Here is a 23,921-nt window from a genome sequence, read left to right on the forward strand (position 1 = left end):
GATCTAAAAAACAAAAACAAATGTAATCAATGTGATGCCAAAATACATGATTTCTTTTTTAGTTTCACTCACACTCTTTATCACTCATATATCTCATCACATAGCTTATTTCCAGACATTTTTGCTATTTTTTTTTGTTTTTTGAGTCATACCTGGTGGAGTTCAGGGTTTACTCTTGGTTCTACACTCAGGATCACTCTTAGTGGGTTTAGGAGACTCTGTCGGGTGCTGTGTATTGAATCCAGGTTGGCCATGTGCAAAGTAAGACCCTACATGTTGTGCTATCACTCCAGTCCCACAATTTTCCCCCAAACTTTTCCAATTGTTGCATGCACATACTTTGCAATACTTGTAACAGAATTACAGAAACAGAAGATAACATTTGGCGTTTATTTTGTTATACCATAAAACAATATGTAATATTATATAATCACCTTTCATATTTGTTCACTTTGTTGGCCTAATTTTACAAAATTAATAAAAAACAATGACGTTCAGAATTGCTATCTCCATTTTGTAATGAGGGTACACAATGTGATTAAATAAATGGAAAAATATTTTTGTTTTTTGTTTTTTTTTTTTTTTTGGTCCACAATATGGTGTTCAGGGATTAATCCTAGTTTTGCAGTCAGGTATCACTCCTGAAAGTCCTCAGGAGACCATATGTGGTACTGAGAATAAAATCCGGTGTGGCCAGATACAAGGCAAGTGCTCTGTTTGCTGTTCTATCCTTTTATATCCAACTGAAAAATTCTTATAAGTGTAGTTCTGTTTTCCTACTCAACAAGGAAATGGGCATAAACCTGGAAAAACTTTCTGTGATTCGTATTCATTTATATGATATGATACATAATACATGATGGTTAGACTCAACTATCCTCAGCTGCTTTATCCATTTTACATTTATAACTGTTATCCTTATAGCTCCTAATTTAACTGTGCTGGATTCTTGGAGGATGTGAAGTGTTCTTTTGGGAGAGACTAGTAACTGGGTTAATAGCAGGCAAATAATAGTGAATGGATAATGGATGCTCTCTATAAACTGAATCAATGTGATACAGACACCAACTTTTGTATTCACTCTTTTCTGGAATCTTTACCCTGATTTTAAGATAATAATGAAAGTTAATAGTATTTTACCAATCAAATGTAACCTAAATAATTTAATACATAGCTGGAATTGAATACAACAAATTGAATGTTGTGTCCATAATCTAAAATGCAAAAAATAGAAAAAAAAGTTTATAGAATCACAAGTTCATTTTATAATATTTCAAGAAATGAAATAGGCAGATTTGAAAGATTGAAGGGGTAATAAAATCTTTGTGAAAGTCAAGGAGTGAACAATTTGATCATCATAGAGAGAGGAACAATACAGTTACAATTTATTTTTAAATGGTGTTCTTAAATTTACTTTTAAAACAGCGCAAGGAAGATGTTAAAGTGGTATAATAGATCAAAATAATAAGTATTACAGATTTTTGGGATGAATGAAAGGGGGAGATATTCAGAACACTTCACCAGAATCCCCTCGATTTGATCATAGTGGATCAATGACCTGCACCAAAACTCAATGAGTTGTCTGGTCCCCTGTGCTGATGAAGACCCATTATGCAAGGAGCACTGGCTTCACCCAGAGTGCTATTCTTTGACCAATCTATAAGGTATCAGGGCCATGCCAGCTTTGAGACCCTAGCATACTTATCAAACAATGTTACAGGTGCTGCGTTGTTAGTATACTGAAGAAGAATCACTGAGAATTCCACTGCATCTCCTACCTATAGCTCAATGCCATCCTTAACTTCTTTCATATAGAAAAAGAATTTCTTATTATCTTCACTTCATACTTAATGAAGCCATACTGATCTTTCACCACTCCACTGTGGTTCTATGCAGGAACAAGGTATTGTAGGCTATAGGCTGTGCATTTTGGCCCAGAACATACAACTGAAATGACATCCCTCCTCCTCCTTTCTGCAGACAACCATTTTTTTGGTTATTCCAACTATACCAAATTGAGAGACTACACCTTTCACTTCTCTCTCCTTCACCATCTTAATCATCCCTTGGCACTCAGTCTGTGAATGAGGATTCACCAGAGAACTCACTGTAATGAAAAAATGATTTTCTTATCATGATTGGCTGTTTCAAGAAGTCCAGAACCATCCTTTAGAGTTATTACATCCTCAGTGAATGGCGTTACTACAGAGCCTCATGGAATTGGAGTTATGACATAAAGTCAACCCTCAAGTTGCAATCTGCTGATCAGGACTCTGTTTTTCTCTAGTGCTTATCTCAACTTTATCTCTTATTTGAGGACAAGTAGAGCCTTTCACATTCTTGGCTTAAAAAGCAATGATCAGTTTCACCCCCGCAATCATCCTAAGCAATAATACCATCCTAAACTGCACTTTCTTTGCCTTTATTTGCTCTAGTGCTTTTAGGATTGAAAAATAGTGATTTTCTCTTTACAATAGATAGAATCTGGAAAAAACCTGAGTGCCCGAGAACAGATGACTGGTTAAAGAAACTTTGGTACATCTGTACAATGGAGTACTATGCAGCGGTTAGAAAAGATGAAGTCATGAAATTCATATACAAGTGGCACTACATGGAAAGTATCATGCTAAGCGAAATGAGTCAGAAAGAAAGGGACATACATAGAAAGATTGCATTCATCTGGGGAGCATAAAGTAACAAAATAGGAGACTAACACCCAAAAATAGCCGAGATAAGTACCAGGAGGATTACTCCATGGCTTTGAGGACAGCCACATATGCTAGGGGGAAAGGCAGCTCAGATAGAGAAGGGAGCACCAAATAAAAGGTGTTGGGAGGCTCCTCTCAGGATGGGAAATGCATGATGAGAGTAAACTATAGACTGAACAAGATTGCCACTCAATGTCTCTTTTGCAAACCACAGCACTCAAAAGGAGAGCGATAACAAAAGGGAATGCTCTGCCACAGAGGTAGGGTGGGATGGGGAGATGGGAGGGGGGTCGGAGGGATACTGGGACTGGTGGTGGTGGATAATGGACACTGGTGGAGGGATGGGTATTCAATCATTGTATAACTGAAACCCAAGCACAAAAATTTGTAAGTCTACAACTGTGCCTCATGGTGTTTCACTAATAAAAACCTGAAAAAAAAGAAAAGAAAATAATAAAGTTGTAAGCTCTGAAAAAAAAAATAGTGACTTCTTTTTCTACTGTGCCCAGAAAAGAATGATCTGAATGGAAATGGAATGAAACCATAGCTTTGGAGTTTTTTAATCCTAAATATCAGGATTTCTTTGGGCAGCAGCATACAAGAACCACAATAAACTTGAGTTCTCTGGTGATGTAGCCCAGAATTGTGGGACATGATTGAGTGCAGCTTGTCCAAAGGCAAAGGCAATAAAGTCAGTGCAGAAAAAGTGAACAAGACACACTAAGTGAATGGCATTACTAAAGAAGCTGACCCTACCATATACTCAGGTAAAATCATTCATCCCTTTTGGAAAATACATGTTAAGTAAAAAACATGGTTTGAAAATATAAGTTGTAATGGAACATGGCATATTAAATTTCCTTGGATAAAGAGCAGTTCATTTTAGCTAGAGGTTAAAGTGTTCTCTGTGTGTGTGTGTGTGTGTTTTTGTGTGTGTGTGTGTATGTGTAAAAGAGGGAAAGAGAGCAAGCACATGAGCATTTATAGGGAAGATAGTATTGGAGGACAGATAGGCTAACGATTTGTATGAGAACTTGAAACACATAAATCCCTTTCTTTTTGTGGGCAAGAAGTTTGCATCTACCTCCTTTTCTATCTATACTTCCAGAGATACAGTGTGGCCATAAATATAATTTCAGGATGCTATATATATTCTATCCAGCTTCTTAAGTGGTTTCCAGTTAGATATTGGCTGTACTTATACTTTATCCCAGAATGCTTTGCTTCCTACATAAGGAGGTTGACACTTATGGCCTGAAGGCTTGGAAAACCTGCTCAGCTGAGGAATGTGAGCCTGCAGGCATGAAACCTGGTCTCTTTACCTAGTGTAAACAGGAAACAAGTGATGGTTGTAATAAGGAAAATTGAGACTCTAGGCAATGGAGTGCTGGCAGACAGCACCTGAAGCTCACCAGAGGCCCAGTCACTCAGCTGTTAAATAATTGCTGTAAAGTCAAAAACATTCAACATCCTTCTCACCGGCCCCCACCACCTCCAACCAACTGTCTCAACCCCCAATAGCATAAGTGCACACACACACACACACACACACACACACACACACACACACACACACTGCTGCTGCTATAACTTATCCTACCCACACACAGTCCTATGTAACCGGAGTTGTTAAAACTTGACCCTCAGTTTTTGAGACTGGAATAAAAGAAGGAGCCAGAGGTGGGTGTATAAAAGCTTTTAAAGAAAAATATGTGGCTGTTGGCATTCATATCAGATGACACCGCCTTCCTGTCACACAGAGTGAGTTCAGGTGTTTGAAATGTTCAAGAGCCAGCTAGGGCACTTGGCCTTTTGTCTGCCTCTCCTTCGATCCACTGCTTGTCATTCTGTCTGGCCTCTCCTTTTAGAGGAATCGCAAGAGTCACTGGAAATAAAGTTTGTCTGACTTAATGAAATGCCATGTTGACTGAGTAGGAAATAGTGTCAACTTTTCCTTTGCAGCATAGATTCATGAGGTCATAAAGGATTCTCATGAAATGAAGCTTGTGATGAGGAATGGGGCTGCATAGAGTAATCCTATTTGACAAACTTATTGATCTATGAAATGGCATCCTGACAATCTGGAGGGTGTTGGCAATAGAAATGTTGAAATGAATTGCGCTTTGACTTTTAGAAAATAATAGTTGGATGATACTATCAGTGATTTATTTGCAAATATTTACTGACTATTGATGATAGGCTTTTTTCTATCCTTGAAAATATATGACTCAGATTTCAGCCTCATTGAATTTCAAATCCCTTATCTTTTTTGAAGTACATTAGTGTATGTGCGCACACACAGAGAGAACTTTTATATAAACTTTTCCATTTGCTAAAGTTTGCTTAATCTTTATGACTTCTCTGCAATTTTGATGCTATTCTTATTCTTATGTATGGAAAAGTGATAATAAAGACCTTCAGAAACTGAGAGACTTTCCCACCAACCCTCAGCTAGAGAATTCCATGCTTGTAACAAGCTTGTAGTATGGCACAAACACATTTTGTTAAGTAAAAGCTTTCTGAAAATAGAACCTATTTGAACTCAAAGCCATACAGCTGAATAAAATGGAGAATTCTAACTGAAGTGATTGTGGGGAATAAGTCAGGTTAAACTGCTTCTACCCTATCTCCACATTCTATCCCCTCAAATTCAGTTATCTATTTTCCACCATTATTAGTAACAATACTTAGTTTAAAAAATTTTGGTCCAAAGTACCTTTGTTTAGACAATAAATTATATGACTATTCAGTCATAATGACATCTAGTGTCCTACCGAACATGGTTTGAAAATTAGTCTTACTTCTCTCTATTCTTTTTGAAAATAGGAGCATAAATTCTTCATTAAATATTATAACTTTACTGCTCAGAACAGAATCATTCCATCAAAGAGAACTGAAGGATTTTAGGACTTAGCCAGGAGCTGTGAGTCCATAACCTTGCTCAGTTTCTTTTCTTTTTTTTTTTTATAAGTACAGCTGTAGACTTACAAACTTCCATGCTTGGGTTTCAGTTATACAATGTTTGAGTACCCATCCCTCCACCAGTGTTCATTCTCCACCACCAATGATCCCAGTAGCCCTCCCACCCCGCACCCCCCCCACCCCACCCTTCCTCTGTGGCAGAGCATTCCCTTTTGCTCTCTCTTTCCTTTAGGGTGTTGTGGTTAGCAATAGCAGTACTGAGTGGCCATCGTGTTTGGTCTATAATCTACTTTCAGCATGCATCTCACATACCGAGAGAATCCTCCAAACATTCCTTACTTCGTGCTCCTTTCTCTATCTGAGCATGTGCTGATGGCTTCCACGCCATGGAACAGACCTCCAGGTACTTATCTCAGTTATTCTTGGGTGTTTGTGTCCCATTCTGTTATTTTATATTCCCCAGATCAGTGCAGGTTTTTTGTCTGTCCCTCTCTTTCTGACTCATTTCACTTAGTATGATACTTTCCATGTAGAACCACTTGTATGTGAATTTCATGACTTCATCTTTGCTAACAGCTTCATGGTATTCCATTGTGTAGATGTACCAAAGTTTCTTTAACCAGTCATCTGTTCTCGGGCACTTTGTTTTTTTCCAAATTTTGGCTATTGTGAACAGTGCAGCAGCATAGAAGTGAACATAGAAGTGCTGAGGTCATTTTGACTGTACTTTTTTGGCTCTCTGGAATATATTACCAAGAATAGTATTGCTGGGTCAAATGGCAACTCAAATTGTAATGTTTTGAGAATCATCCATACTGTTTTCCAAAAGGGCTGAACCAGGCAGAATTCCCACCAGCAGTGAAGGAGGGTCCCTTTCTCGCCATATCCAACCCAACACCGGTTGCTTTTGTTCTTTTGGATGTGGGTCAATCTCTGTGGTGTGAGATGATATCTCATTTTTGTTTTGATCTGCATCTTCCTGGTGATAAGTGATGTAAAGCATTTTCTCATGTGCCTTTTTGCTTTCAGATTTCTTCTTTGAGAAATTTTCTGTTCATTTTGTCATCCCATTTTATTGATGGGGTTGGATGTTTTCTTCTTGTGGAGTTCAACCAGTGCTTTGCATATCCTTGATATCAACCCCTTATCAGATGGATATTGGGCGAATATCCTTTCCCATTCTATAGACTGTCTTTGTATTTTGGTCACTGTTTCTTTTGAGGTGCAGAAGCTACTTAGTTTATGATAGTCCTATTTGTCTATCTCTGTTTGGCCAGTGGCGTGTCATCTTTGAAGATACTGTTAGCTTCAATGGCGTGGAGGGTTTTGCCAACCTTGTCTTCAATGTACCTTATAGATTACAGTCTGATGTTGAGGTCTTTAATCCATTTTGATCTTTTGTACATGATGTTAGATAGAGATCTGAGCCCATTTTTTGCATGTAGCTGTCCAGTTTTGTCAGCACAATTTGTTAAAGAGGCTTTCCTTGCTCCACTTCACATTTCTTGCTCCCTTATCAAAGATTAGATGATCATATATTTTGGGGGAGGTGTCAGTATATTCAATCCTGTTCCATTGGTCTGCTGCTCTACCTTTGTTCCAGTACCATGCTGTTTTAACTATTACTGCTTTGTAGTAGAATTTGAGGTTGGGAATGTTGATTCCTCCCATTTTCTTTTTCACAAGAATTGCTTTAGGTATTCGTGGGGGCTTATTTTTCCATATGAATTTCAGGATTGTTTGCTCCATTTCTTTGAATAATGTCCTGGGTATCCTTATAGGAATCACATTGAATTTGTACAATACTTTGGGGAGCATTGCCATTTTAACAATGTTGATTCTCCCGATCCATGAGCAGAGGATATCTTTCCATTTTCTCGTGTCCTCTTTTAGTTCCTGAAGTAGGGTTTTGTAGTTTTCTTTGTACAAGTCTTTTACATCCTTAGTTAAGCCTATTCCTATGTACATGATTTTCTAAGGCATGATGAATACCCTTACCAAAATGGGTATAGATGGGACTTTCCTCAATATAGTTAAAGCCATCTACCACAAGCCTACAGCAAGCATCAAACTCAATGGGGAAAACTGAGAGCCTTCCCTCTAAAATCAGGGATGAGACAAGGATGCCCACTCTTCACTGCTGTCCAATATAGTACTGGAAGTACTTGCAATAGCAGTTAGGCAAGAAAAAGATATTAAGGGCATTCAGGTAGGAAAGGAAGAAATTAAGTTCTCACTATTTGCAGGCGATATGATACTATACTTAACCCTAAAATCTCTACCAAGAAACTTCTAGAAACAATAGACTTGTATAGTAAAGTTGCAGTCTATAAAATCAATACCCAAAAGCCCATGGCTTTCCTATATGCAAATAATGAGAGAAGAAAGTGACATGAAAAAACAATCCCTTGCTCAGTTTCTTACTATTTATTGTCTGACAGATTTCTGAAATAATTGCACACTCATGTGCATTGTTCTCAATACCTAGTATCTTGTCCAACAAAATTTTGAATTTGCTTATTTCTAGCCCAATCTCTATATCCTGTCTTAACCTACTAATTTCACTTCTGGGTACTGTACTTGATTTCTGGGTCAATATTGCTATTGCAGATATTACAAGTCAATATAGCTATTAACTTGGATTTACTATCTGTATATTTTTTCTTGTTCCAAGATTATACATAGAACCAGATATTGGATACCTAAGTGATTAGAATTTCAAACAACACATTGTACATATACATTTTAATACTTCTACCTCTATATTTTCAACCTCTATCATATCCAGACTTTCCCCACTCATTATGATATCAAGGTTTACCCAGTTCAAAAGTGTATGAAAAATGCTTTGTATCACTAATCATTAGGGAAACGCAAATCGTAACAATGACTTATGACCTCCCACCATGGAGACTGGCAGTCATCAGAAAGGACAACAGCAACCAGTGTTGGCAAAAATGTGAGGGAAAAGGGATCCTCATTCATTGTTGGTGGGAATATGGAAAACAATATGAGCACTTCTTAAAAATCTTTGAATTTTTCTTCCATATGACCTAGGAATTCCACTCCTGGGAATATATGACAAGAGCCCCAAAGCACAAAACTGCACTGCTAAATTCATTGCATCACTATATGCAATAGGCAAAATATGAAAACAGTAAAAATGCCCAGATGACTGGATAAATAACTTCCTATATTCAGGAATATCAACAAGTATTTTTGAGAACTATCTAAAATAGTTATTATCATCTTTTGTTTTGACTACTAGACTTCCAGATGTTTTTTCCTGTTTCTGTTCTTTATCCCTATAGTAAATTCTTCACAAAGAGCCCCATTACTAATATTTCTAAATAAAAATGGACACTGAAAGTTACTATAAAGTTATTTCTATTCTAAATTGTTAATATAGCCAAAAAGTTCTCCGAATCTGGTGTTCTGACTGCTTCTGTTTACTATAGCCTTATCTTAAAGTTCTTTTCTTTGTAGGGGCTAAAAATACAATAAAACAAATAGTATACTTGTCTTATACTCAATATAATGGCTATGGTCCTAAACCCAACTAAGAAATGAAATAAAATTTTTCCTTCCTTGAGTAATATAAGCTCACACCTCCCTCACAATATTTGCAGATCTTTTTTCTTCTGCCTGGAAAACCTATATATATTGTTTCATAACGAGCCTCAAGTTTTACACTCTCAGAGAGAAACTTGCCCTAGTCTTATTGTTCTCTTTCCCTTTACCATATATTTTCTTATTAGCATTTATCACCATGAAATTTCACCATATCTATCTTTTTCTTCTTGTTCCATACTACCAGAATATAAACTCTATTAAAGCAAAATTCTTTCCTATAAACTTATAATACTTACAACATACCTGGAATATAATATAGGTCTGCCTTATCACTATCCTTTTGAATAATTATTGAATTAATAACAAAAATATAATTTATATACATATATGAAAATGGAAGTAGTGTCCATTTTCATATATGTATATAAATGACACTACTTCCACTACCCAGCCGTCGCCACACTCCAGGACGCTTTCAGGACCCGCGCGGCAGCTCCGGCCGAGACCCACGCACAACTGAAGACCCACAGAACAAGATAAGTGGAACTCTCCGAGACCTTGGACTCCAGGATCGGCGGACCCAGGGACAGAGCTTCTCTGCTTGCTTCCACCACCACAGGTGACAAAGGGATTCTAATCAGGAGCCCCACCCTACCCTGCCCTGTCTGCTTCCATCAACCACCCAGGGATCGAATTGTGCACAGGAGACCCACCCTACCCAGATAAATACCCCACTGGCAGATTTCCACTCTCGACACTACTTCCACTACCCAGCCGTCGCCACACTCCAGGACGCTTTCCGGACCCGCGCGGCCGCAAGCGGCTGCGCGACACATCATAACACACTAAATACCCATCTTCTGGAATTGTCGTACCATATTTGATAGGGATCAAATATGGTAACACCTACAAGGGTGATTAGAGGTCACCCCAAAAGCCTCTATACCTCTCGGAAAGACTGGCAAGCTACCGAGAGTATTCCGCCCGCACGGAAGAGCCTGGCAAGCTATCCGCTGTGTATTCGATATGCCAAAACCAGTAACTACAACTGGTCTCATTCACCTGACCCTGAAGGCTTCACCGACATGGCAGCACTGAGAAGGATGAGAAAGGAGAGGCCGACAAAATCTCAAGGCCGACCTAGGCTGCCACAACGAAGGAAGACAAAAATGATCGTCTGTACTTTCAATGCACGTAAGCTAGCATCAGATGCATCCATTGAGGACCTGATGGTACAAGCGCGAATGATCAAGTACGACATCATTGGTCTGACCAAGACAAGAAGGCACGAATCTCACCATGCCATTTTTGACACCGGAGAAGAATTGTTCCTCGGAACATGCGATAAAAGAGGTGTTGGAGGCGTCGGTGTCCTTGTCAACACAAACTTGGCCAAGAGCATTGATTCATTCGAATGCCTAACAACCCGAATCGGACGTTTACATTTGAATAGATGTGGCTCACTGCCTGCAGTTTCTATCTTCGTTGTCTACGCACCAACATCTCATTATGATGAAAGAGAAATCGAGAAGTTCTACATGGAGCTAGAGAAGTTCTATAAAGAAGACCACACCTTCTACAAGATCATTGTGGGTGATTTTAATGCCAAGATAGGACCGAGAAGATCAGCTGAAGAACTTCACATCGGGATCCATGGCCTAGAATGGAACGAACAGGGTGAGAGACTGTCTGAGTTCATCATGTCGACCAAGACCATTCATGGTAACTCACAGTTCCAGAAGGCAGAATCTAAACGATGGACATGGGAGTCTCCCGGTGGACGATTCCACAACGAAATAGACCACATCATATTCAATCGACGGTTTTGCCTGACTGATGTCGCTGTTGTCCCAAAATTTCGAACGGGATCGGACCACCGTCTCCTTCGTGCAAAATTCTACTTCACAGAGCGGGGAGAAAGGGCTGCAAAGTTCAAAAAGAGAACTCCCAGAATGACCACCAACTGGGAACTCTTTGGTACTATTGCGGCAACATGGGAAGATGCCATTGTTGACAACATTGACGAGGAATACGATCGACTGGTTCAGCACCTCCATGAATGTGCGAGGAACGCCAAGAGAGAGATAGCCACAAAAAGTCGCCTATCTTCGAAAACTCTTGAGCTAATTCGCCAGCGTGGTTTGGCGCATGCCTCAGGCAACCGCAAGCTAACGTCCGAGCTTGCAAAGCAGTGCAGAGATGCGATCAAGGAAGACCTCAAAGAGAGAAGAGCAGAAGTACTGATAGATGCGGCAGAAGCCGGGAAAAGTATTCGTAAGGCCCGCCTGTCCTTCGCCAACTATAAGACCAAGATGACTGCCCTCCGACGTCCTGATGGATCCATCACATCCTCCAGAACGGCAATGGAGAAGATTATCCATGACTTCTACTCAAATCTCTTCAATAGCCATGTCCACTTGCCGACATACCAAATTCCACAGGATGGGTATGTTGTTCCTAACGTTCTCCCTTCCGAAATCCGACACGCCATTTCGTTGGTAAAGAAGAAAACAGCACCCGGCCCAGACAAGGTCAGACCTGAACACCTGAAGAACCTGCCGTCAGTACTCATCAATACACTGGCTCGGCTCTTCACTCGCTACCTGTCTGAATGCAAGGTTCCGTCCCAATGGAAAACCAGCAGGACCGTACTACTGTTCAAGAAGGGAGACATCCATGACATTGGCAACTATCGCCCAATCTGCCTATTGTCTGTCATCTACAAGCTGTTCACTCGAGTCATCCTGAATAGGATTGGCAGAACACTAGATGAAGGACAACCATGCGAGCAAGCAGGGTTCCGCAAAGGATTCAGCACCATCGACCATATCCACACGGTAACCAAGCTCATTGAGGTTTCTCGGGAGTTCAAGATGCCGCTCTGCTTAACGTTCATTGATTTAAAGAAGGCCTTTGATTCTGTTGAGACGGAAGCGGTCATTGAAGCCCTAGCCAATCAGGGCATTCAAGCCCAATACATCAGAATCCTCCGTGAGCTGTATTGCGGATTCACTACCAGGATCTCACCATTCTACAAAGAAGTGATCGTTGATGTCAAGAGAGGGGTGCGGCAGGGTGATACCATTTCACCGAAACTCTTCAGTGCCACCCTCGAGAACATCATGCGACGACTGGAATGGGAAGGAATGGGAGTGAAGATAGATGGTCGGCAACTACACCACCTCCGCTTTGCTGATGACATTGTTTTAATAACACCAAACATCAGCCAAGCGGCACAAATGCTGGCCGACTTTGACCGTGAGTGTGGAAAGGTAGGACTACAGCTAAATCTTACGAAGACAATGTTTATGAGAAACAGCCTTGTTCCTGACGCCCCATTCGCTCTCAATGGAATGACCATCTCCGAATGCAACAGCTATGTGTACCTAGGTCGAGAGGTCAACATGAGAAATGACCTGGCACCCGAGCTGCGCAGGAGGAAGAGAGCGGCTTGGAACGCCTTCAAGAACGTCAAAGAAATAGCTAAGAGGATGAAGAACCTCCGGCTCCGGGCACATCTCTTTGATTCCACTGTTCTTCCTGCATTAACATATGCCTCAGAGACCTGGGCCCTACGCAAACAAGATGAGAACGCCATTCAGGTCTCCCAAAGAAGAATAGAAAGAGCTATGCTTGGAATAACACGTTTCACTCAAATGAGAGAACGAATCCGGAGTTCTGACATCCGTCGACGATCAAGGATCAGGGACGCTGTCTCATATGCCAAGGTGTCGAAAATCAGATGGGCTGGTCACGTAATGAGATTTAAAGACGACCGCTGGACTAGAGCTGTTACTGATTGGATTCCACGGGATGTCAAGAGACCGCGTGGCCGCCCACCTACCAGATGGTCAGACTTCTTTGTCAAGATCATGAACGATCGGTTTGAGGCCCTCCATGTTCCCGGAGCGAAGAGATGCCATTGGGCTACACTAGCACGCGACAGGGACAAATGGAGACGTTACTGGCGCCTGCTCGAGCAAATCGACGACTAACGGGAAGTTAAGTGATTAAGTGATTAAGTGATATGAAAATAAAGAAGCTAAAAATAAAATAGTATTTGGGGAAGTTAAATAACAGATAAACTGAAAAATCATATATTACCTTTGACATTAAAAACAAAAGTTGGATTCAGCCAAAGAGAAGGACAACATGGAGGGCGGGACCCGCAGATCCCGAAGGAAAAAAAAAAAAAAAATTCCAAAAAGAGCCGAGATCATCGGGAAGCCCCAGATGGGGTAGGTTTCGCATCCCGCCTCCCCCAGATGGAACCCCGGTGACCAGAAGCCTCTACAACCACAGCTCGAGTATGCAGGAACTAGGACTTTTCCGCAAAACCGCGCGACCGCGCGACATCTCTCTACATGCAAAGTGATCCATATATACAAAGTAAACCACGCAATGTTTCTCTCTGAAAATCATAGTTAAGTTTGGAGCACGGCCACAGCCCCAGAAACACAAGGACTTAATGCATAACCCAGCAGCTTGGAGCAGAAAAGTGAATGGGCTATGCGTTAATCCAGGCCATCATGACTGTCCAGAGGGGAAAGGGTGTTGCCCCATTCGCCCTCTCCTCTCTGGAAAGAAAGATGGCGGCCACATGGGAGCCTTGTGGACAGCAGGTATGAACCGGGGATGTGGGGGCGACTAAAACCTCATGGGAAGGGGGGCGTTCCGGTCCGTCCTTCACGCCCTACCGAGGTCACCAGTTGCCCCCCGCGAGCGGTTCTCCAGCACGGCCACGGCCCCAGAAGCACAAGGACTTAATGCAGAACCCAGCAGCTTGGAGCAGAAAAGTGAATGGACTATGCGTTAATCCAGGCCATCATGGCTGCCCGGAGGGGAAAGGGTGTTGGTCCCTTCCACCCTCCTCCCTCTGGAAAGAAAGATGGCGGCCACATGGGAGCCTTGTGGACAGCAGGCATGAGCCGGGGGAGTGGGGGCGACTAAAACCTCATGGGAAGGGGGGCGTTCCGGTCCGTCCTTCACGCCCTACCGAGGTCACCAGTTGCCCCCCGCGAGCGGTTCTCCAGCACGGCCACGGCCCCAGAAACACAAGGACTTAATGCAGAACCCGACAGCTTGGAGCAGAAAAGTGAACGGACTATGCGTTGATCCAGGCCATCAGGTCTGTCCGGAGGGGAAAGGGTGTTGCCCCATTCGCCCTCTCCTCTCTGGAAAGAATGATGGCGGCCACATGGGAGCCTTGTGGACAGCAGGCATGAGCCTTGGGAGTGGGGGCGACTAAAACCTCATGGGAAGGGGGACGTTCCGGTCCGTCCTTCACGTCCTACTGAGGTCACCAGTTGCCCCCGGCGAGCAGCTCTCCAGCATGGCCACAGCCCCATAAGCACAAGGACTTAATGCAGAACCCGGCAGCTTGGAGCAGAAAAGTGAAAGGACTATGCGTTGATCCAGGCCATCAGGACTGTCCGGAGGGGAAAGGGTGTTGCCCCAGTCGCCTTCTCCTCTCTGGAAAGAAAGATGGCGGCCGCATGGGAGCCTTGTGGACAGCAGGTATGAGCCGGGGGTGTGGGGGCGACTAAAACCTCATGGGAAGGGGGGCGTTTCGGTCCGCCCTTCACGCCCTACCGAGGTCACCAGTTGCCCCCCTATGAGCGGCTCTCCAGCACGGCCACAGCCCCAGAAGCACAAGGACTTAATGCAGAACCCAGCAGCTTGGAGCAGAAAAGTGAAAGGACTATGCGTTAATCCAGGCCATCATGTCTGCCCAGAGGGGAAAGGGTGTTGGTCCCTTCCGCCCTCCTCCCTCTGGAAAGAAAGATGGCGGCCACATGGGAGCCTTGTGGACAGCAGGTATGAACCGGGGATGTGGGGGCGACTAAAACCTCATGGGAAGGGGGGCGTTCCGGTCCGTCCTTCACACCCTACCGAGGTCACCAGTTGCCCCCCGCGAGCGGTTCTCCAGCACGGCCACGGCCCCAGAAACACAAGGACTTAATGCAGAACCCGACAGCTTGGAGCAGAAAAGTGAACGGACTATGCGTTGATCCAGGCCATCAGGTCTGTCCGGAGGGGAAAGGGTGTTGCCCCATTCGCCCTCTCCTCTCTGGAAAGAATGATGGCGGCCGCATGGGAGCCTTGTGGACAGCAGGTATGAGCCGGGGGTGTGGGGGCGACTAAAACCTCATGGGAAGGGGGGCGTTTCGGTCCGCCCTTCACGCCCTACCGAGGTCACCAGTTGCCCCCCTATGAGCGGCTCTCCAGCACGGCCACAGCCCCAGAAGCACAAGGACTTAATGCAGAACCCAGCAGCTTGGAGCAGAAAAGTGAATGGACTATGCGTTAATCCAGGCCATCATGTCTGCCCAGAGGGGAAAGGGTGTTGGTCCCTTCCGCCCTCCTCCCTCTGGAAAGAAAGATGGCGGCCACATGGGAGCCTTGTGGACAGCAGGTATGAACCGGGGATGTGGGGGCGACTAAAACCTCATGGGAAGGGGGGCGTTCCGGTCCGTCCTTCACACCCTACCGAGGTCACCAGTTGCCCCCCGCGAGCGGTTCTCCAGCACGGCCACGGCCCCAGAAACACAAGGACTTAATGCAGAACCCGACAGCTTGGAGCAGAAAAGTGAACGGACTATGCGTTGATCCAGGCCATCAGGTCTGTCCGGAGGGGAAAGGGTGTTGCCCCATTCGCCCTCTCCTCTCTGGAAAGAATGATGGCGGCCACATGGGAGCCTTGTGGACAGCAGGCATGAGCCTTGGGAGTGGGGGCGACTAAAACCTCATGGGAAGGGGGACGTTCCGGTCCGTCCTTCACATCCTACTGAGGTCACCAGTTGCCCCCGGCGAGCAGCTCTCCAGCATGGCCACAGCCCCATAAGCACAAGGACTTAATGCAGAACCCGGCAGCTTGGAGCAGAAAAGTGAAAGGACTATGCGTTGATCCAGGCCATCAGGACTGTCCGGAGGGGAAAGGGTGTTGCCCCAGTCGCCTTCTCCTCTCTGGAAAGAAAGATGGCGGCCGCATGGGAGCCTTGTGGACAGCAGGTATGAGCCGGGGGTGTGGGGGCGACTAAAACCTCATGGGAAGGGGGGCGTTTCGGTCCGCCCTTCACGCCCTACCGAGGTCACCAGTTGCCCCCCTATGAGCGGCTCTCCAGCACGGCCACAGCCCCAGAAGCACAAGGACTTAATGCAGAACCCAGCAGCTTGGAGCAGAAAAGTGAAAGGACTATGCGTTAATCCAGGCCATCATGTCTGCCCAGAGGGGAAAGGGTGTTGGTCCCTTCCGCCCTCCTCCCTCTGGAAAGAAAGATGGCGGCCACATGGGAGCCTTGTGGACAGCAGGTATGAACCGGGGATGTGGGGGCGACTAAAACCTCATGGGAAGGGGGGCGTTCCGGTCCGTCCTTCACACCCTACCGAGGTCACCAGTTGCCCCCCGCGAGCGGCTCTCCAGCACGGCCACGGCCCCAGAAGCACAAGGACTTAATGCAGAACCCGGCAGCTTGGAGCAGAAAAGTGAATGGACTATGCGTTAATCCAGGCCATCAGGTCTGTCCAGAGGGGAAAGGGTGTTGCCCCAGTCGCCTTCTCCTCTCTGGAAAGAAAGATGGCGGCAGCATGGGAGCCTTGTGGACAGCAGGTATGAGCCGGGGTAGTGGGGGCGACTAAAACCTCATGGGAAGGGGGGCGTTTCGGTCCGCCCTTCACACCCTACCGAGTCCACCAGTTGCCCCCCACGAGCGGCTCTCCAGCACGGCCACGTCTCCAGTGCACAGAAACCAATTTCTTAACTATCTGACTTTCAGTAGAAATACTTCCAGGTTCAATAAGTAAAATAGCAGAAATCCAAAACCAACATTTAATTCTTGAACCCAGCTGTAGAAAGCAAATCACTTCACAATGCTTTTTCAGTATGTCTGATTTGGGGGGGGGGGGTAAACTCTAAATAATAGTGGTGAATCTTTTATTGAAACAATGAATCTAATCAAAGCAGATAGAGTGTTAACTAGAATTCATCTGCCCCACAGGGACTGGGAGGGGTGGGGGGTGGGGTTTTATTGGGGTTTTTCATGGTAAAAAATAAGTTTTGGTAAAGGGAAATGTGTTTGATATTTGCATGACTGAGACCTAAACCTGAAAGCTTTGTAACCTTTCCCACGGTGATTCAATAAATAAAAAAAAAAAAAAGATAAAAAAAAAACAAAAAAAAAAAACAAAAACAAAAGTTGGCCTAAGAAAATTAAGTCTTATTAGAGGTAAAATCAAAATTCAATTAGCAATTAAAATTACATTCAGAAAAAGTAATATTAAAAAATATCCATAGAAGAATAAATATAACTATTTGAAATGGACCAAAAAATTTTGTTGTGGAATTTTATGTAAAAAATAATTCAGTGGAAATAGTTTGGAAAAAATAGAGAAATTAAAAAAATAAACTGTTTTAACAAAATTTTCTTTAATGAACGCATTGGCTCTGATAATTTTTGTGTGAAAAATATCCTCAATAAAAATTCTTCTAAATTTATAATTTAATACAGATTATGAATTTTAAAAACAAAAAATAAAAAAGAAACAATGTCCTATATATCTTGTTTTAATCTTTCTCCTAAATCAATATAAGACTTTAATGGTTTGAGGGAGATAATATTTTGAGCTGTTTTTTAACCTAGGTTTTAGAAATCCAATGTGATTTATATTTTGGAATAATATTTTACCTACAGAAAAAAAGTGTAAAAATAGTAAAGTTTCCACAAACCCATCATTCACACTATTCTAACAACTTTCATACCTGTAAAATAGTTATTAAAACTAGAAATTAAGCTGTAGTACAATGATATTACTCAAACTAAAAATTATTTGAATTACACCTGTTTTTTATTTTTTTCTAATGTTTGCTTCAAGTATCCAAATTAGAATCTAATTTTATATTTGAATTCTGTCTGTCTGATCAGTTTTCCTCCAAATTGTAAGTTTGTCAATTTTTTCTTTATTTTCAAGACCTTAGTACTTTTCCACATCAGACTTCAATTGCCTATAAGGCAAAAGCTCCACTTCTAAGGCAAAAGCTCCACTTCTGAGTTCCTGTTAGGATCTCAATATTTTTGTTTATTTTGTTTCGGGATCATAACCAGCTGTGCTCAGGTCTTACTCTTAGCTTTGTCCCCATGCATCAGTCCTGGATGTGTTAAGGGGAACATAAGTTGGGCTGGAGATAGAATAAGAGTGAGGAGCATGCAAGGCATATACACTGACTACTGTACCATCATCTCTCAGGACCAGGAACTTGTTAATTTTGATGTACACTGTTCAGGTACTTTGTCATATGGATTTCAACTTGTTTTTGCTTAATTTTTCTCACAATTTGGATAGGGTGTTTTTTTTTCTGGCACATAAATAATGCGTGGCCTTCCTTCCAAGGCATCATAGCATGAGCTGTGATGCCTATATGTCTTAATACACATGAAATCAACCTTACATCCTGCTTATATTGGTGTTTACCGAACTCATCCTATGGAATATTCGTGTTTTCCCTTTATATCTAATGTTTTGGGGAAGATCCACAATACTTTTATGTTCAACCCATGGCTTTTGAAATAATGGATTTGACTCAAGTGGTTGTGTCTTATGTATCTGAGGCCATGGTTTACTGGTTTCCTGGTGTCCAGTGACCATGAACAAGTAGTGAATGTCTCTAGCACCTAAGTGCTTCTGGCAGTGCCTATCACTGCAAAAGAAGTTAGAGTATTTCAATAGAATTAAATGTATCTTTTAAAATCCAAGATACAATTACTTTGAAATAATTCAGGGCCAGGATGCGAGTATATACACAACCTGTATTAGGCCCTATCCTAGGTTCTGCAAAAAATACTTTGTATCACCATTTTGAAAAGAGATTTCTTTCTTAGCCAAAGGATAGCTGAAAGGCAGATACATTGACTTTCAAGCACAATGCTACTCATTCAATTCCTGGAACCATTTCAACCTGCAAAGAAGAGCATCATTGAGGATCTGACATTTGGGGTTCTTGGTGCCTCAACAAAGTGTGATCCTTCACACAATCAAGCACATAGTATCTCTGACACTAAAATGTGTCACTCCAAGTGAACATGGTAAATAATAACATTGTAAGCATTATAGATAGTTATGTAGCAGCTGATTAGTATATGTGTGAAATCTTCCTGCAAGCATTGAAAGGAAAACACTACAACTAAAGAAAGCTGCTCTTTGCAGGGACTTCTACAAATACCAAAACTAAGTACCTGAACGTCATAACAAGTGTGAGAGCCTCCAAACTCAGTTTCTGCAACTGCTGGCCATCATAGCAACAAAAATATAAGGAAAAAGGAATTAATTTTACTTCAAAGTGCTTACAGAAGGTATAAAATTAAAGGGAATAACACTAAAGAATTGAAAGCTTTTTCTGCTCTAAAAAAATGATATTATGCCTTCAGATATTATGGATTACAAAGTGGGTTTACTAATTCACTCAAATTCAGCAACATTCTGATATGGTTGGTATTGACTTAACATGATTTTCCCATTTTTGCATAATCTCAGATAAGGTAGGGGAAAGCTTTGAATCCCAAATCTTGGCCTTTTCCTAACATTGTGGTAGGGTTTTTGGGTAACATTGTTGTCAGGTAGATAAATTTTAGCTAACTGGCTGGAATGTATAAGCTTTAGAATCACTTATGACCTAATGATTCCATGATTTTAAAGTACAGTGATTACATGTCTGTTATTCACTTGTACTTTCCCTTATGCATTTATCTTTTGGAAGTTGAAGAATGAACACTAGTTTCTTCTTATCTTACCCAATCAATTAAAGTTCTAATGGATTTGACTTTAAGAGAAAATATCCTTACTTCCTCCCTGACTATATCACCATGGTTTGTTCATTCAGTAGTACCAATATTTAGAACACTTCTAAGGCACTACTAAGGCCGCATAGAGGTCGCATTGTAATTAAAAGCAAAGAAATTAAAAGCAAATAGTTCTCTGTCTTTGTTATCATAGACAGAAAGTCATGGAAAATATGCAAACCTGATTTGTCTTGTCAGAAATTTTTAGTCCAGTGATGTGCGTCTTCTATAAAAATTTAATATTTTCATATTCAATTATTTTTAAGGAAAAATAGAGGAAACTACCTGAGTTTATTTTAAAAGCTAACATTGGTTCTCTGAATTCTCTTCTTTTTGTGTGTCAACTGTAATAACCCAGTTTATCCTAGCTTGAGCAAAAGAAGAATTGTTTTCCTTTAATTTAAAGTATAGATATGAATATACTAGTAAACTCAATGTGATTTTATCATCAGTCTCTGTATTTTTTACCTTTGGCATTATATAAAAACCATAGACCTCAATGTTTCTTTTCAAAAGAGAAAATTGGGTTTATAAATAAGAATTGAACTTACAGTATCACATGGCTAGTACATTGAAGATGTTTCATTTACATGGTTATTTTTGTAGCTGAACAGATAGCATGTAAATGTTGGAGTTTTTTTTTTTCAGTTAGAGTTTTAATTTCTTACTGACAAGGAAACTTAGGCTGAAAATGGAGACCTGCTTTGACCAACACCAGTTTTGTATATAATAGGAATCCAACCAAAACTTATATCGACAATTTGATTATAGCAAAAGATAGATTCTTTATTATTACTTTTATGTTGTTCCTTTAAAACAACTGATCTTTTTCATAAAAAATGGGAGGGATAAATAATGATTTTATATTGAATACTAAGTAATTTGAATTGATCTTGGAATATACCTGTAAGTCTTAATTTAGTCTTAATTTAGGTCAGTTGCTTAGGCAGAAAGAGTTAGATCTTGTGATGGGAGACTCTTACTCCTAATATTCTTTTTAGACACAATTGAAAAAGTGAAGTACATCTAGGTTGTTTATCCTCTATGGCCCTTAGGTAATAGGATTGTAATAGTTTTCAAGTTTATGAAATTGATGTACAGTTACTACAAACCTTACTATCAAAGTGTTCATAAACCTTCCAGCCACAGTTTTTTAAGTGAATGGTGATTATCTTTTTTGCTTACCTGGCATATTTTATTAATATAAGATATGGGTTTAAAAGGGCTTATTGGAAATAAAATATATATGTTTCCTGATTTATTTTATTGCTTATCTCTCTTTAAATCTCAGAATTACCCTTCTCTTTTGATGTTAAGTATAGAAACAAAATTTATTTTGGCTTGACCAAAAAGAGGTTATTCTTCCCTCCTCGTTTAAATTAAAGTGCAGTTGGTTGATGTAGTAATTCAAATACCTTTGTTAGAAGGGTGTCTTCGTCCTCTTCTTTCACTTTTGTTGGCCTCATTCTCAGTCAAATTATCACTGTGTGTGGCAAAATGCCATAAATACCTCTAGGCTTGTGTTTTATCACTTTTTGCAACCACAGTGGTCATGCAGCATATCTGAGTCTAATTATGACCATAGAAATACATTTTTCCGATAATTAGTCTAAAATCCAATCACTTAAGCTAATTGTATGAAAAAAATAGAATGCTTTTCTACAAAGAGAAAACCAAGATACACTAATTAAAAAAGATATCTCAAGAGGTGAAAAAAATGGGTAGGAAAAATAAAAAAAAAACAGGAAAAGTAAACAGCTATCAACTTGGTCCCCACAAATATTTTTCATGTCCTAAAATCCTATTGATTTTAAGAATTGCTTTTTGCTGCTCTCTTTTGAGGGGGCAGGTGTTGGTCCATACCCAGTGTTGAGAGCTTACTGCTAACTCTGCACTCAGATATTATTTCTGACAGTTCTAAAGGAACCATAGTTGATGTCAGGGATTAAATTGGGGTCTTTAAGTACAAGACAAGCTCTTTAACCCCTCTGAGCATTCAAAACCCTTTGCAAACCCTTGAATCTTCTTTGAAAGACATTCTTGACCCTCTAAACATGTGATTTCCCCTGTTTAATGTTCCAATATTTCATACTTTTTGTTTTTTATTTTTGTAAATTTTGTGTAATGATTGCAAACCAATTTCTTAGACTGTTGTAAGTTTCCCTCTTTTTAAGACAAACCCTATAACTTGCTTTTCAATCTTCAATAGCACCTAACAGGAGTCTTACTCAAAATCAACTCTCAGCAAATATTTGTTAACCTAACTTCTCAAGGTTGTGAAAATTATGAAAATAAAACAAGGTTAGACAAATAATTAAGTACATAATTGTTAACTGATTAAGACTGGTCAGAAATAAGGTCAACAGTTATGAGAAATCATTTATGTTTGAGAAGAGGAAGTCCAGTCCCAAAAGAAGGGTCAGAGTTTTTGCAGTCTGTGTTGGGAGGGAGGGGTTTGGACCTCTTCTGAACCCACTAACACTGTGTACTCTCCTTTTCTTCTTCAGTTGGCTGGACTCAAATCTAAACTTGTTCCAGCTATTCAGAATGCTCAAAAGAACTCCCCTGGATCTGGAAGAGAAAAGGAGTTGATGGTGCTAACTGAACCCATTTTGATCGAGACCTATACTGGACTGATGTCATTCATTGGAAACCGCAACAAACTTGGCTATTCCTTGGCCCGTGGGAGTATTGGTTTTTGAGAGTCTGGTATATAAGAATGTCATCTATGACTGTCATAATTTAAGGTTCTGTCTTAATTCACCATGTTTTAGACTAAAACAGTTACTTTTAGGGGCTGGAGAGATAGAAAATATAGGGTGGTTGCCTTATATGTGGATGACCCAGGTTCAATCACTTGCATCTCATATTGTCCCCTGAAACTTCCAGAAATGATTCCTGAGTGCAGAGACCACGCCCCCCCAGTTACTTTTAAATAGTAATTTTTTTAAATGTATATTTAGTATCAAAAAATCTGAAAACTTTGGTTAGAATGATGACATGTATCAAACTGCATATATGAGAAATAAAATTTCATGAAAACTAAAAAATAAATATTAAAAATCCCATAAAATAGTGTAATTGGATGAGTATCTCTGTTCATAACATTGGCACATCCTCAGTGTTCTGTTTCATTTCTATAAATGCAGGCATTTTCCAGGTCTTCATCTGATCCTTATTGTCCATCTTTTTCCTTGCTTTAGGATCTAACTGTAGTATTTTAGTTATCTTTAATTTTTAATGGACTGGAGTGATAGTACAGTGGGTAGGGTGTTTGCCTTGCATGCAGCCGACCTGGGTTTGATTCCTCCGTCTTTCTCGGAGAGCCAAGCAAGCTACCGAGAGTATCCTGCCTGCTCGGCAGAGCCTGGCCAGCTCCTCATGGCGTATTTGATATGCCAAAAACAGTAACAAGTCTCACAACGGAGATGTTACTGGTTCCCACCTGAGTAAATCGATGAACAATGGGACGACAGTGCTATAGTGCAGTATTTTTTAATGTGATGACTTCCAATTTCAGATTTACCCCACTGATATATCTGTCAAAATTCAATTCTATTCTGTGTTTTCTCTGCAAATTACCTGTGTGTTTCCAGGCCACTCATATTCACCACCTTCAAAATCAAGAACTCCTTTGTGACAGACATTTTCATGTTCTCAGATATAGATATCTAAAATGATCCATTTTAATCTCTCTAAATTCCTTTTCAAATGCATATAATACTTACCTTGTCTGCTTGGGTTGAGATAACAAAATAGCACAGGTTGGATCAAACTTATAAACAATAGGAATTTTTCTCACAGTACCGGAAGTTGATACATCTGTGAGAAGCTTTAGATCCTAGTCAATACTTAGGGTATGTTTTCAAAGCCTTTTCACTAACTT

The 23,921-nt window shown here is 41.1% G+C and overlaps 1 protein-coding gene across 1 annotated transcript in view; it reads left to right on the forward strand.

Moving 5' to 3' along the window:
* Window positions 1–22,737, forward strand: part of TPRG1 (tumor protein p63 regulated 1) — a 144,322-nt gene extending 121,585 nt beyond the window's left edge. The window contains exon 5 of the mRNA XM_056122072.1: window positions 22,543–22,737. Within this exon, the coding sequence (XP_055978047.1) occupies window positions 22,543–22,737 (195 nt within the window). The remainder of the gene's footprint in view (window positions 1–22,542) is intronic.
* Window positions 22,738–23,921: the final 1,184 nt, after the last annotated feature.

The sequence above is a fragment of the Sorex fumeus genome, unplaced genomic scaffold, assembly GCF_029834395.1.
Source record: "Sorex fumeus unplaced genomic scaffold, SorFum_2.1 ptg000044l, whole genome shotgun sequence".
NCBI classification, from domain to species: Eukaryota; Metazoa; Chordata; class Mammalia; order Eulipotyphla; family Soricidae; genus Sorex; species Sorex fumeus.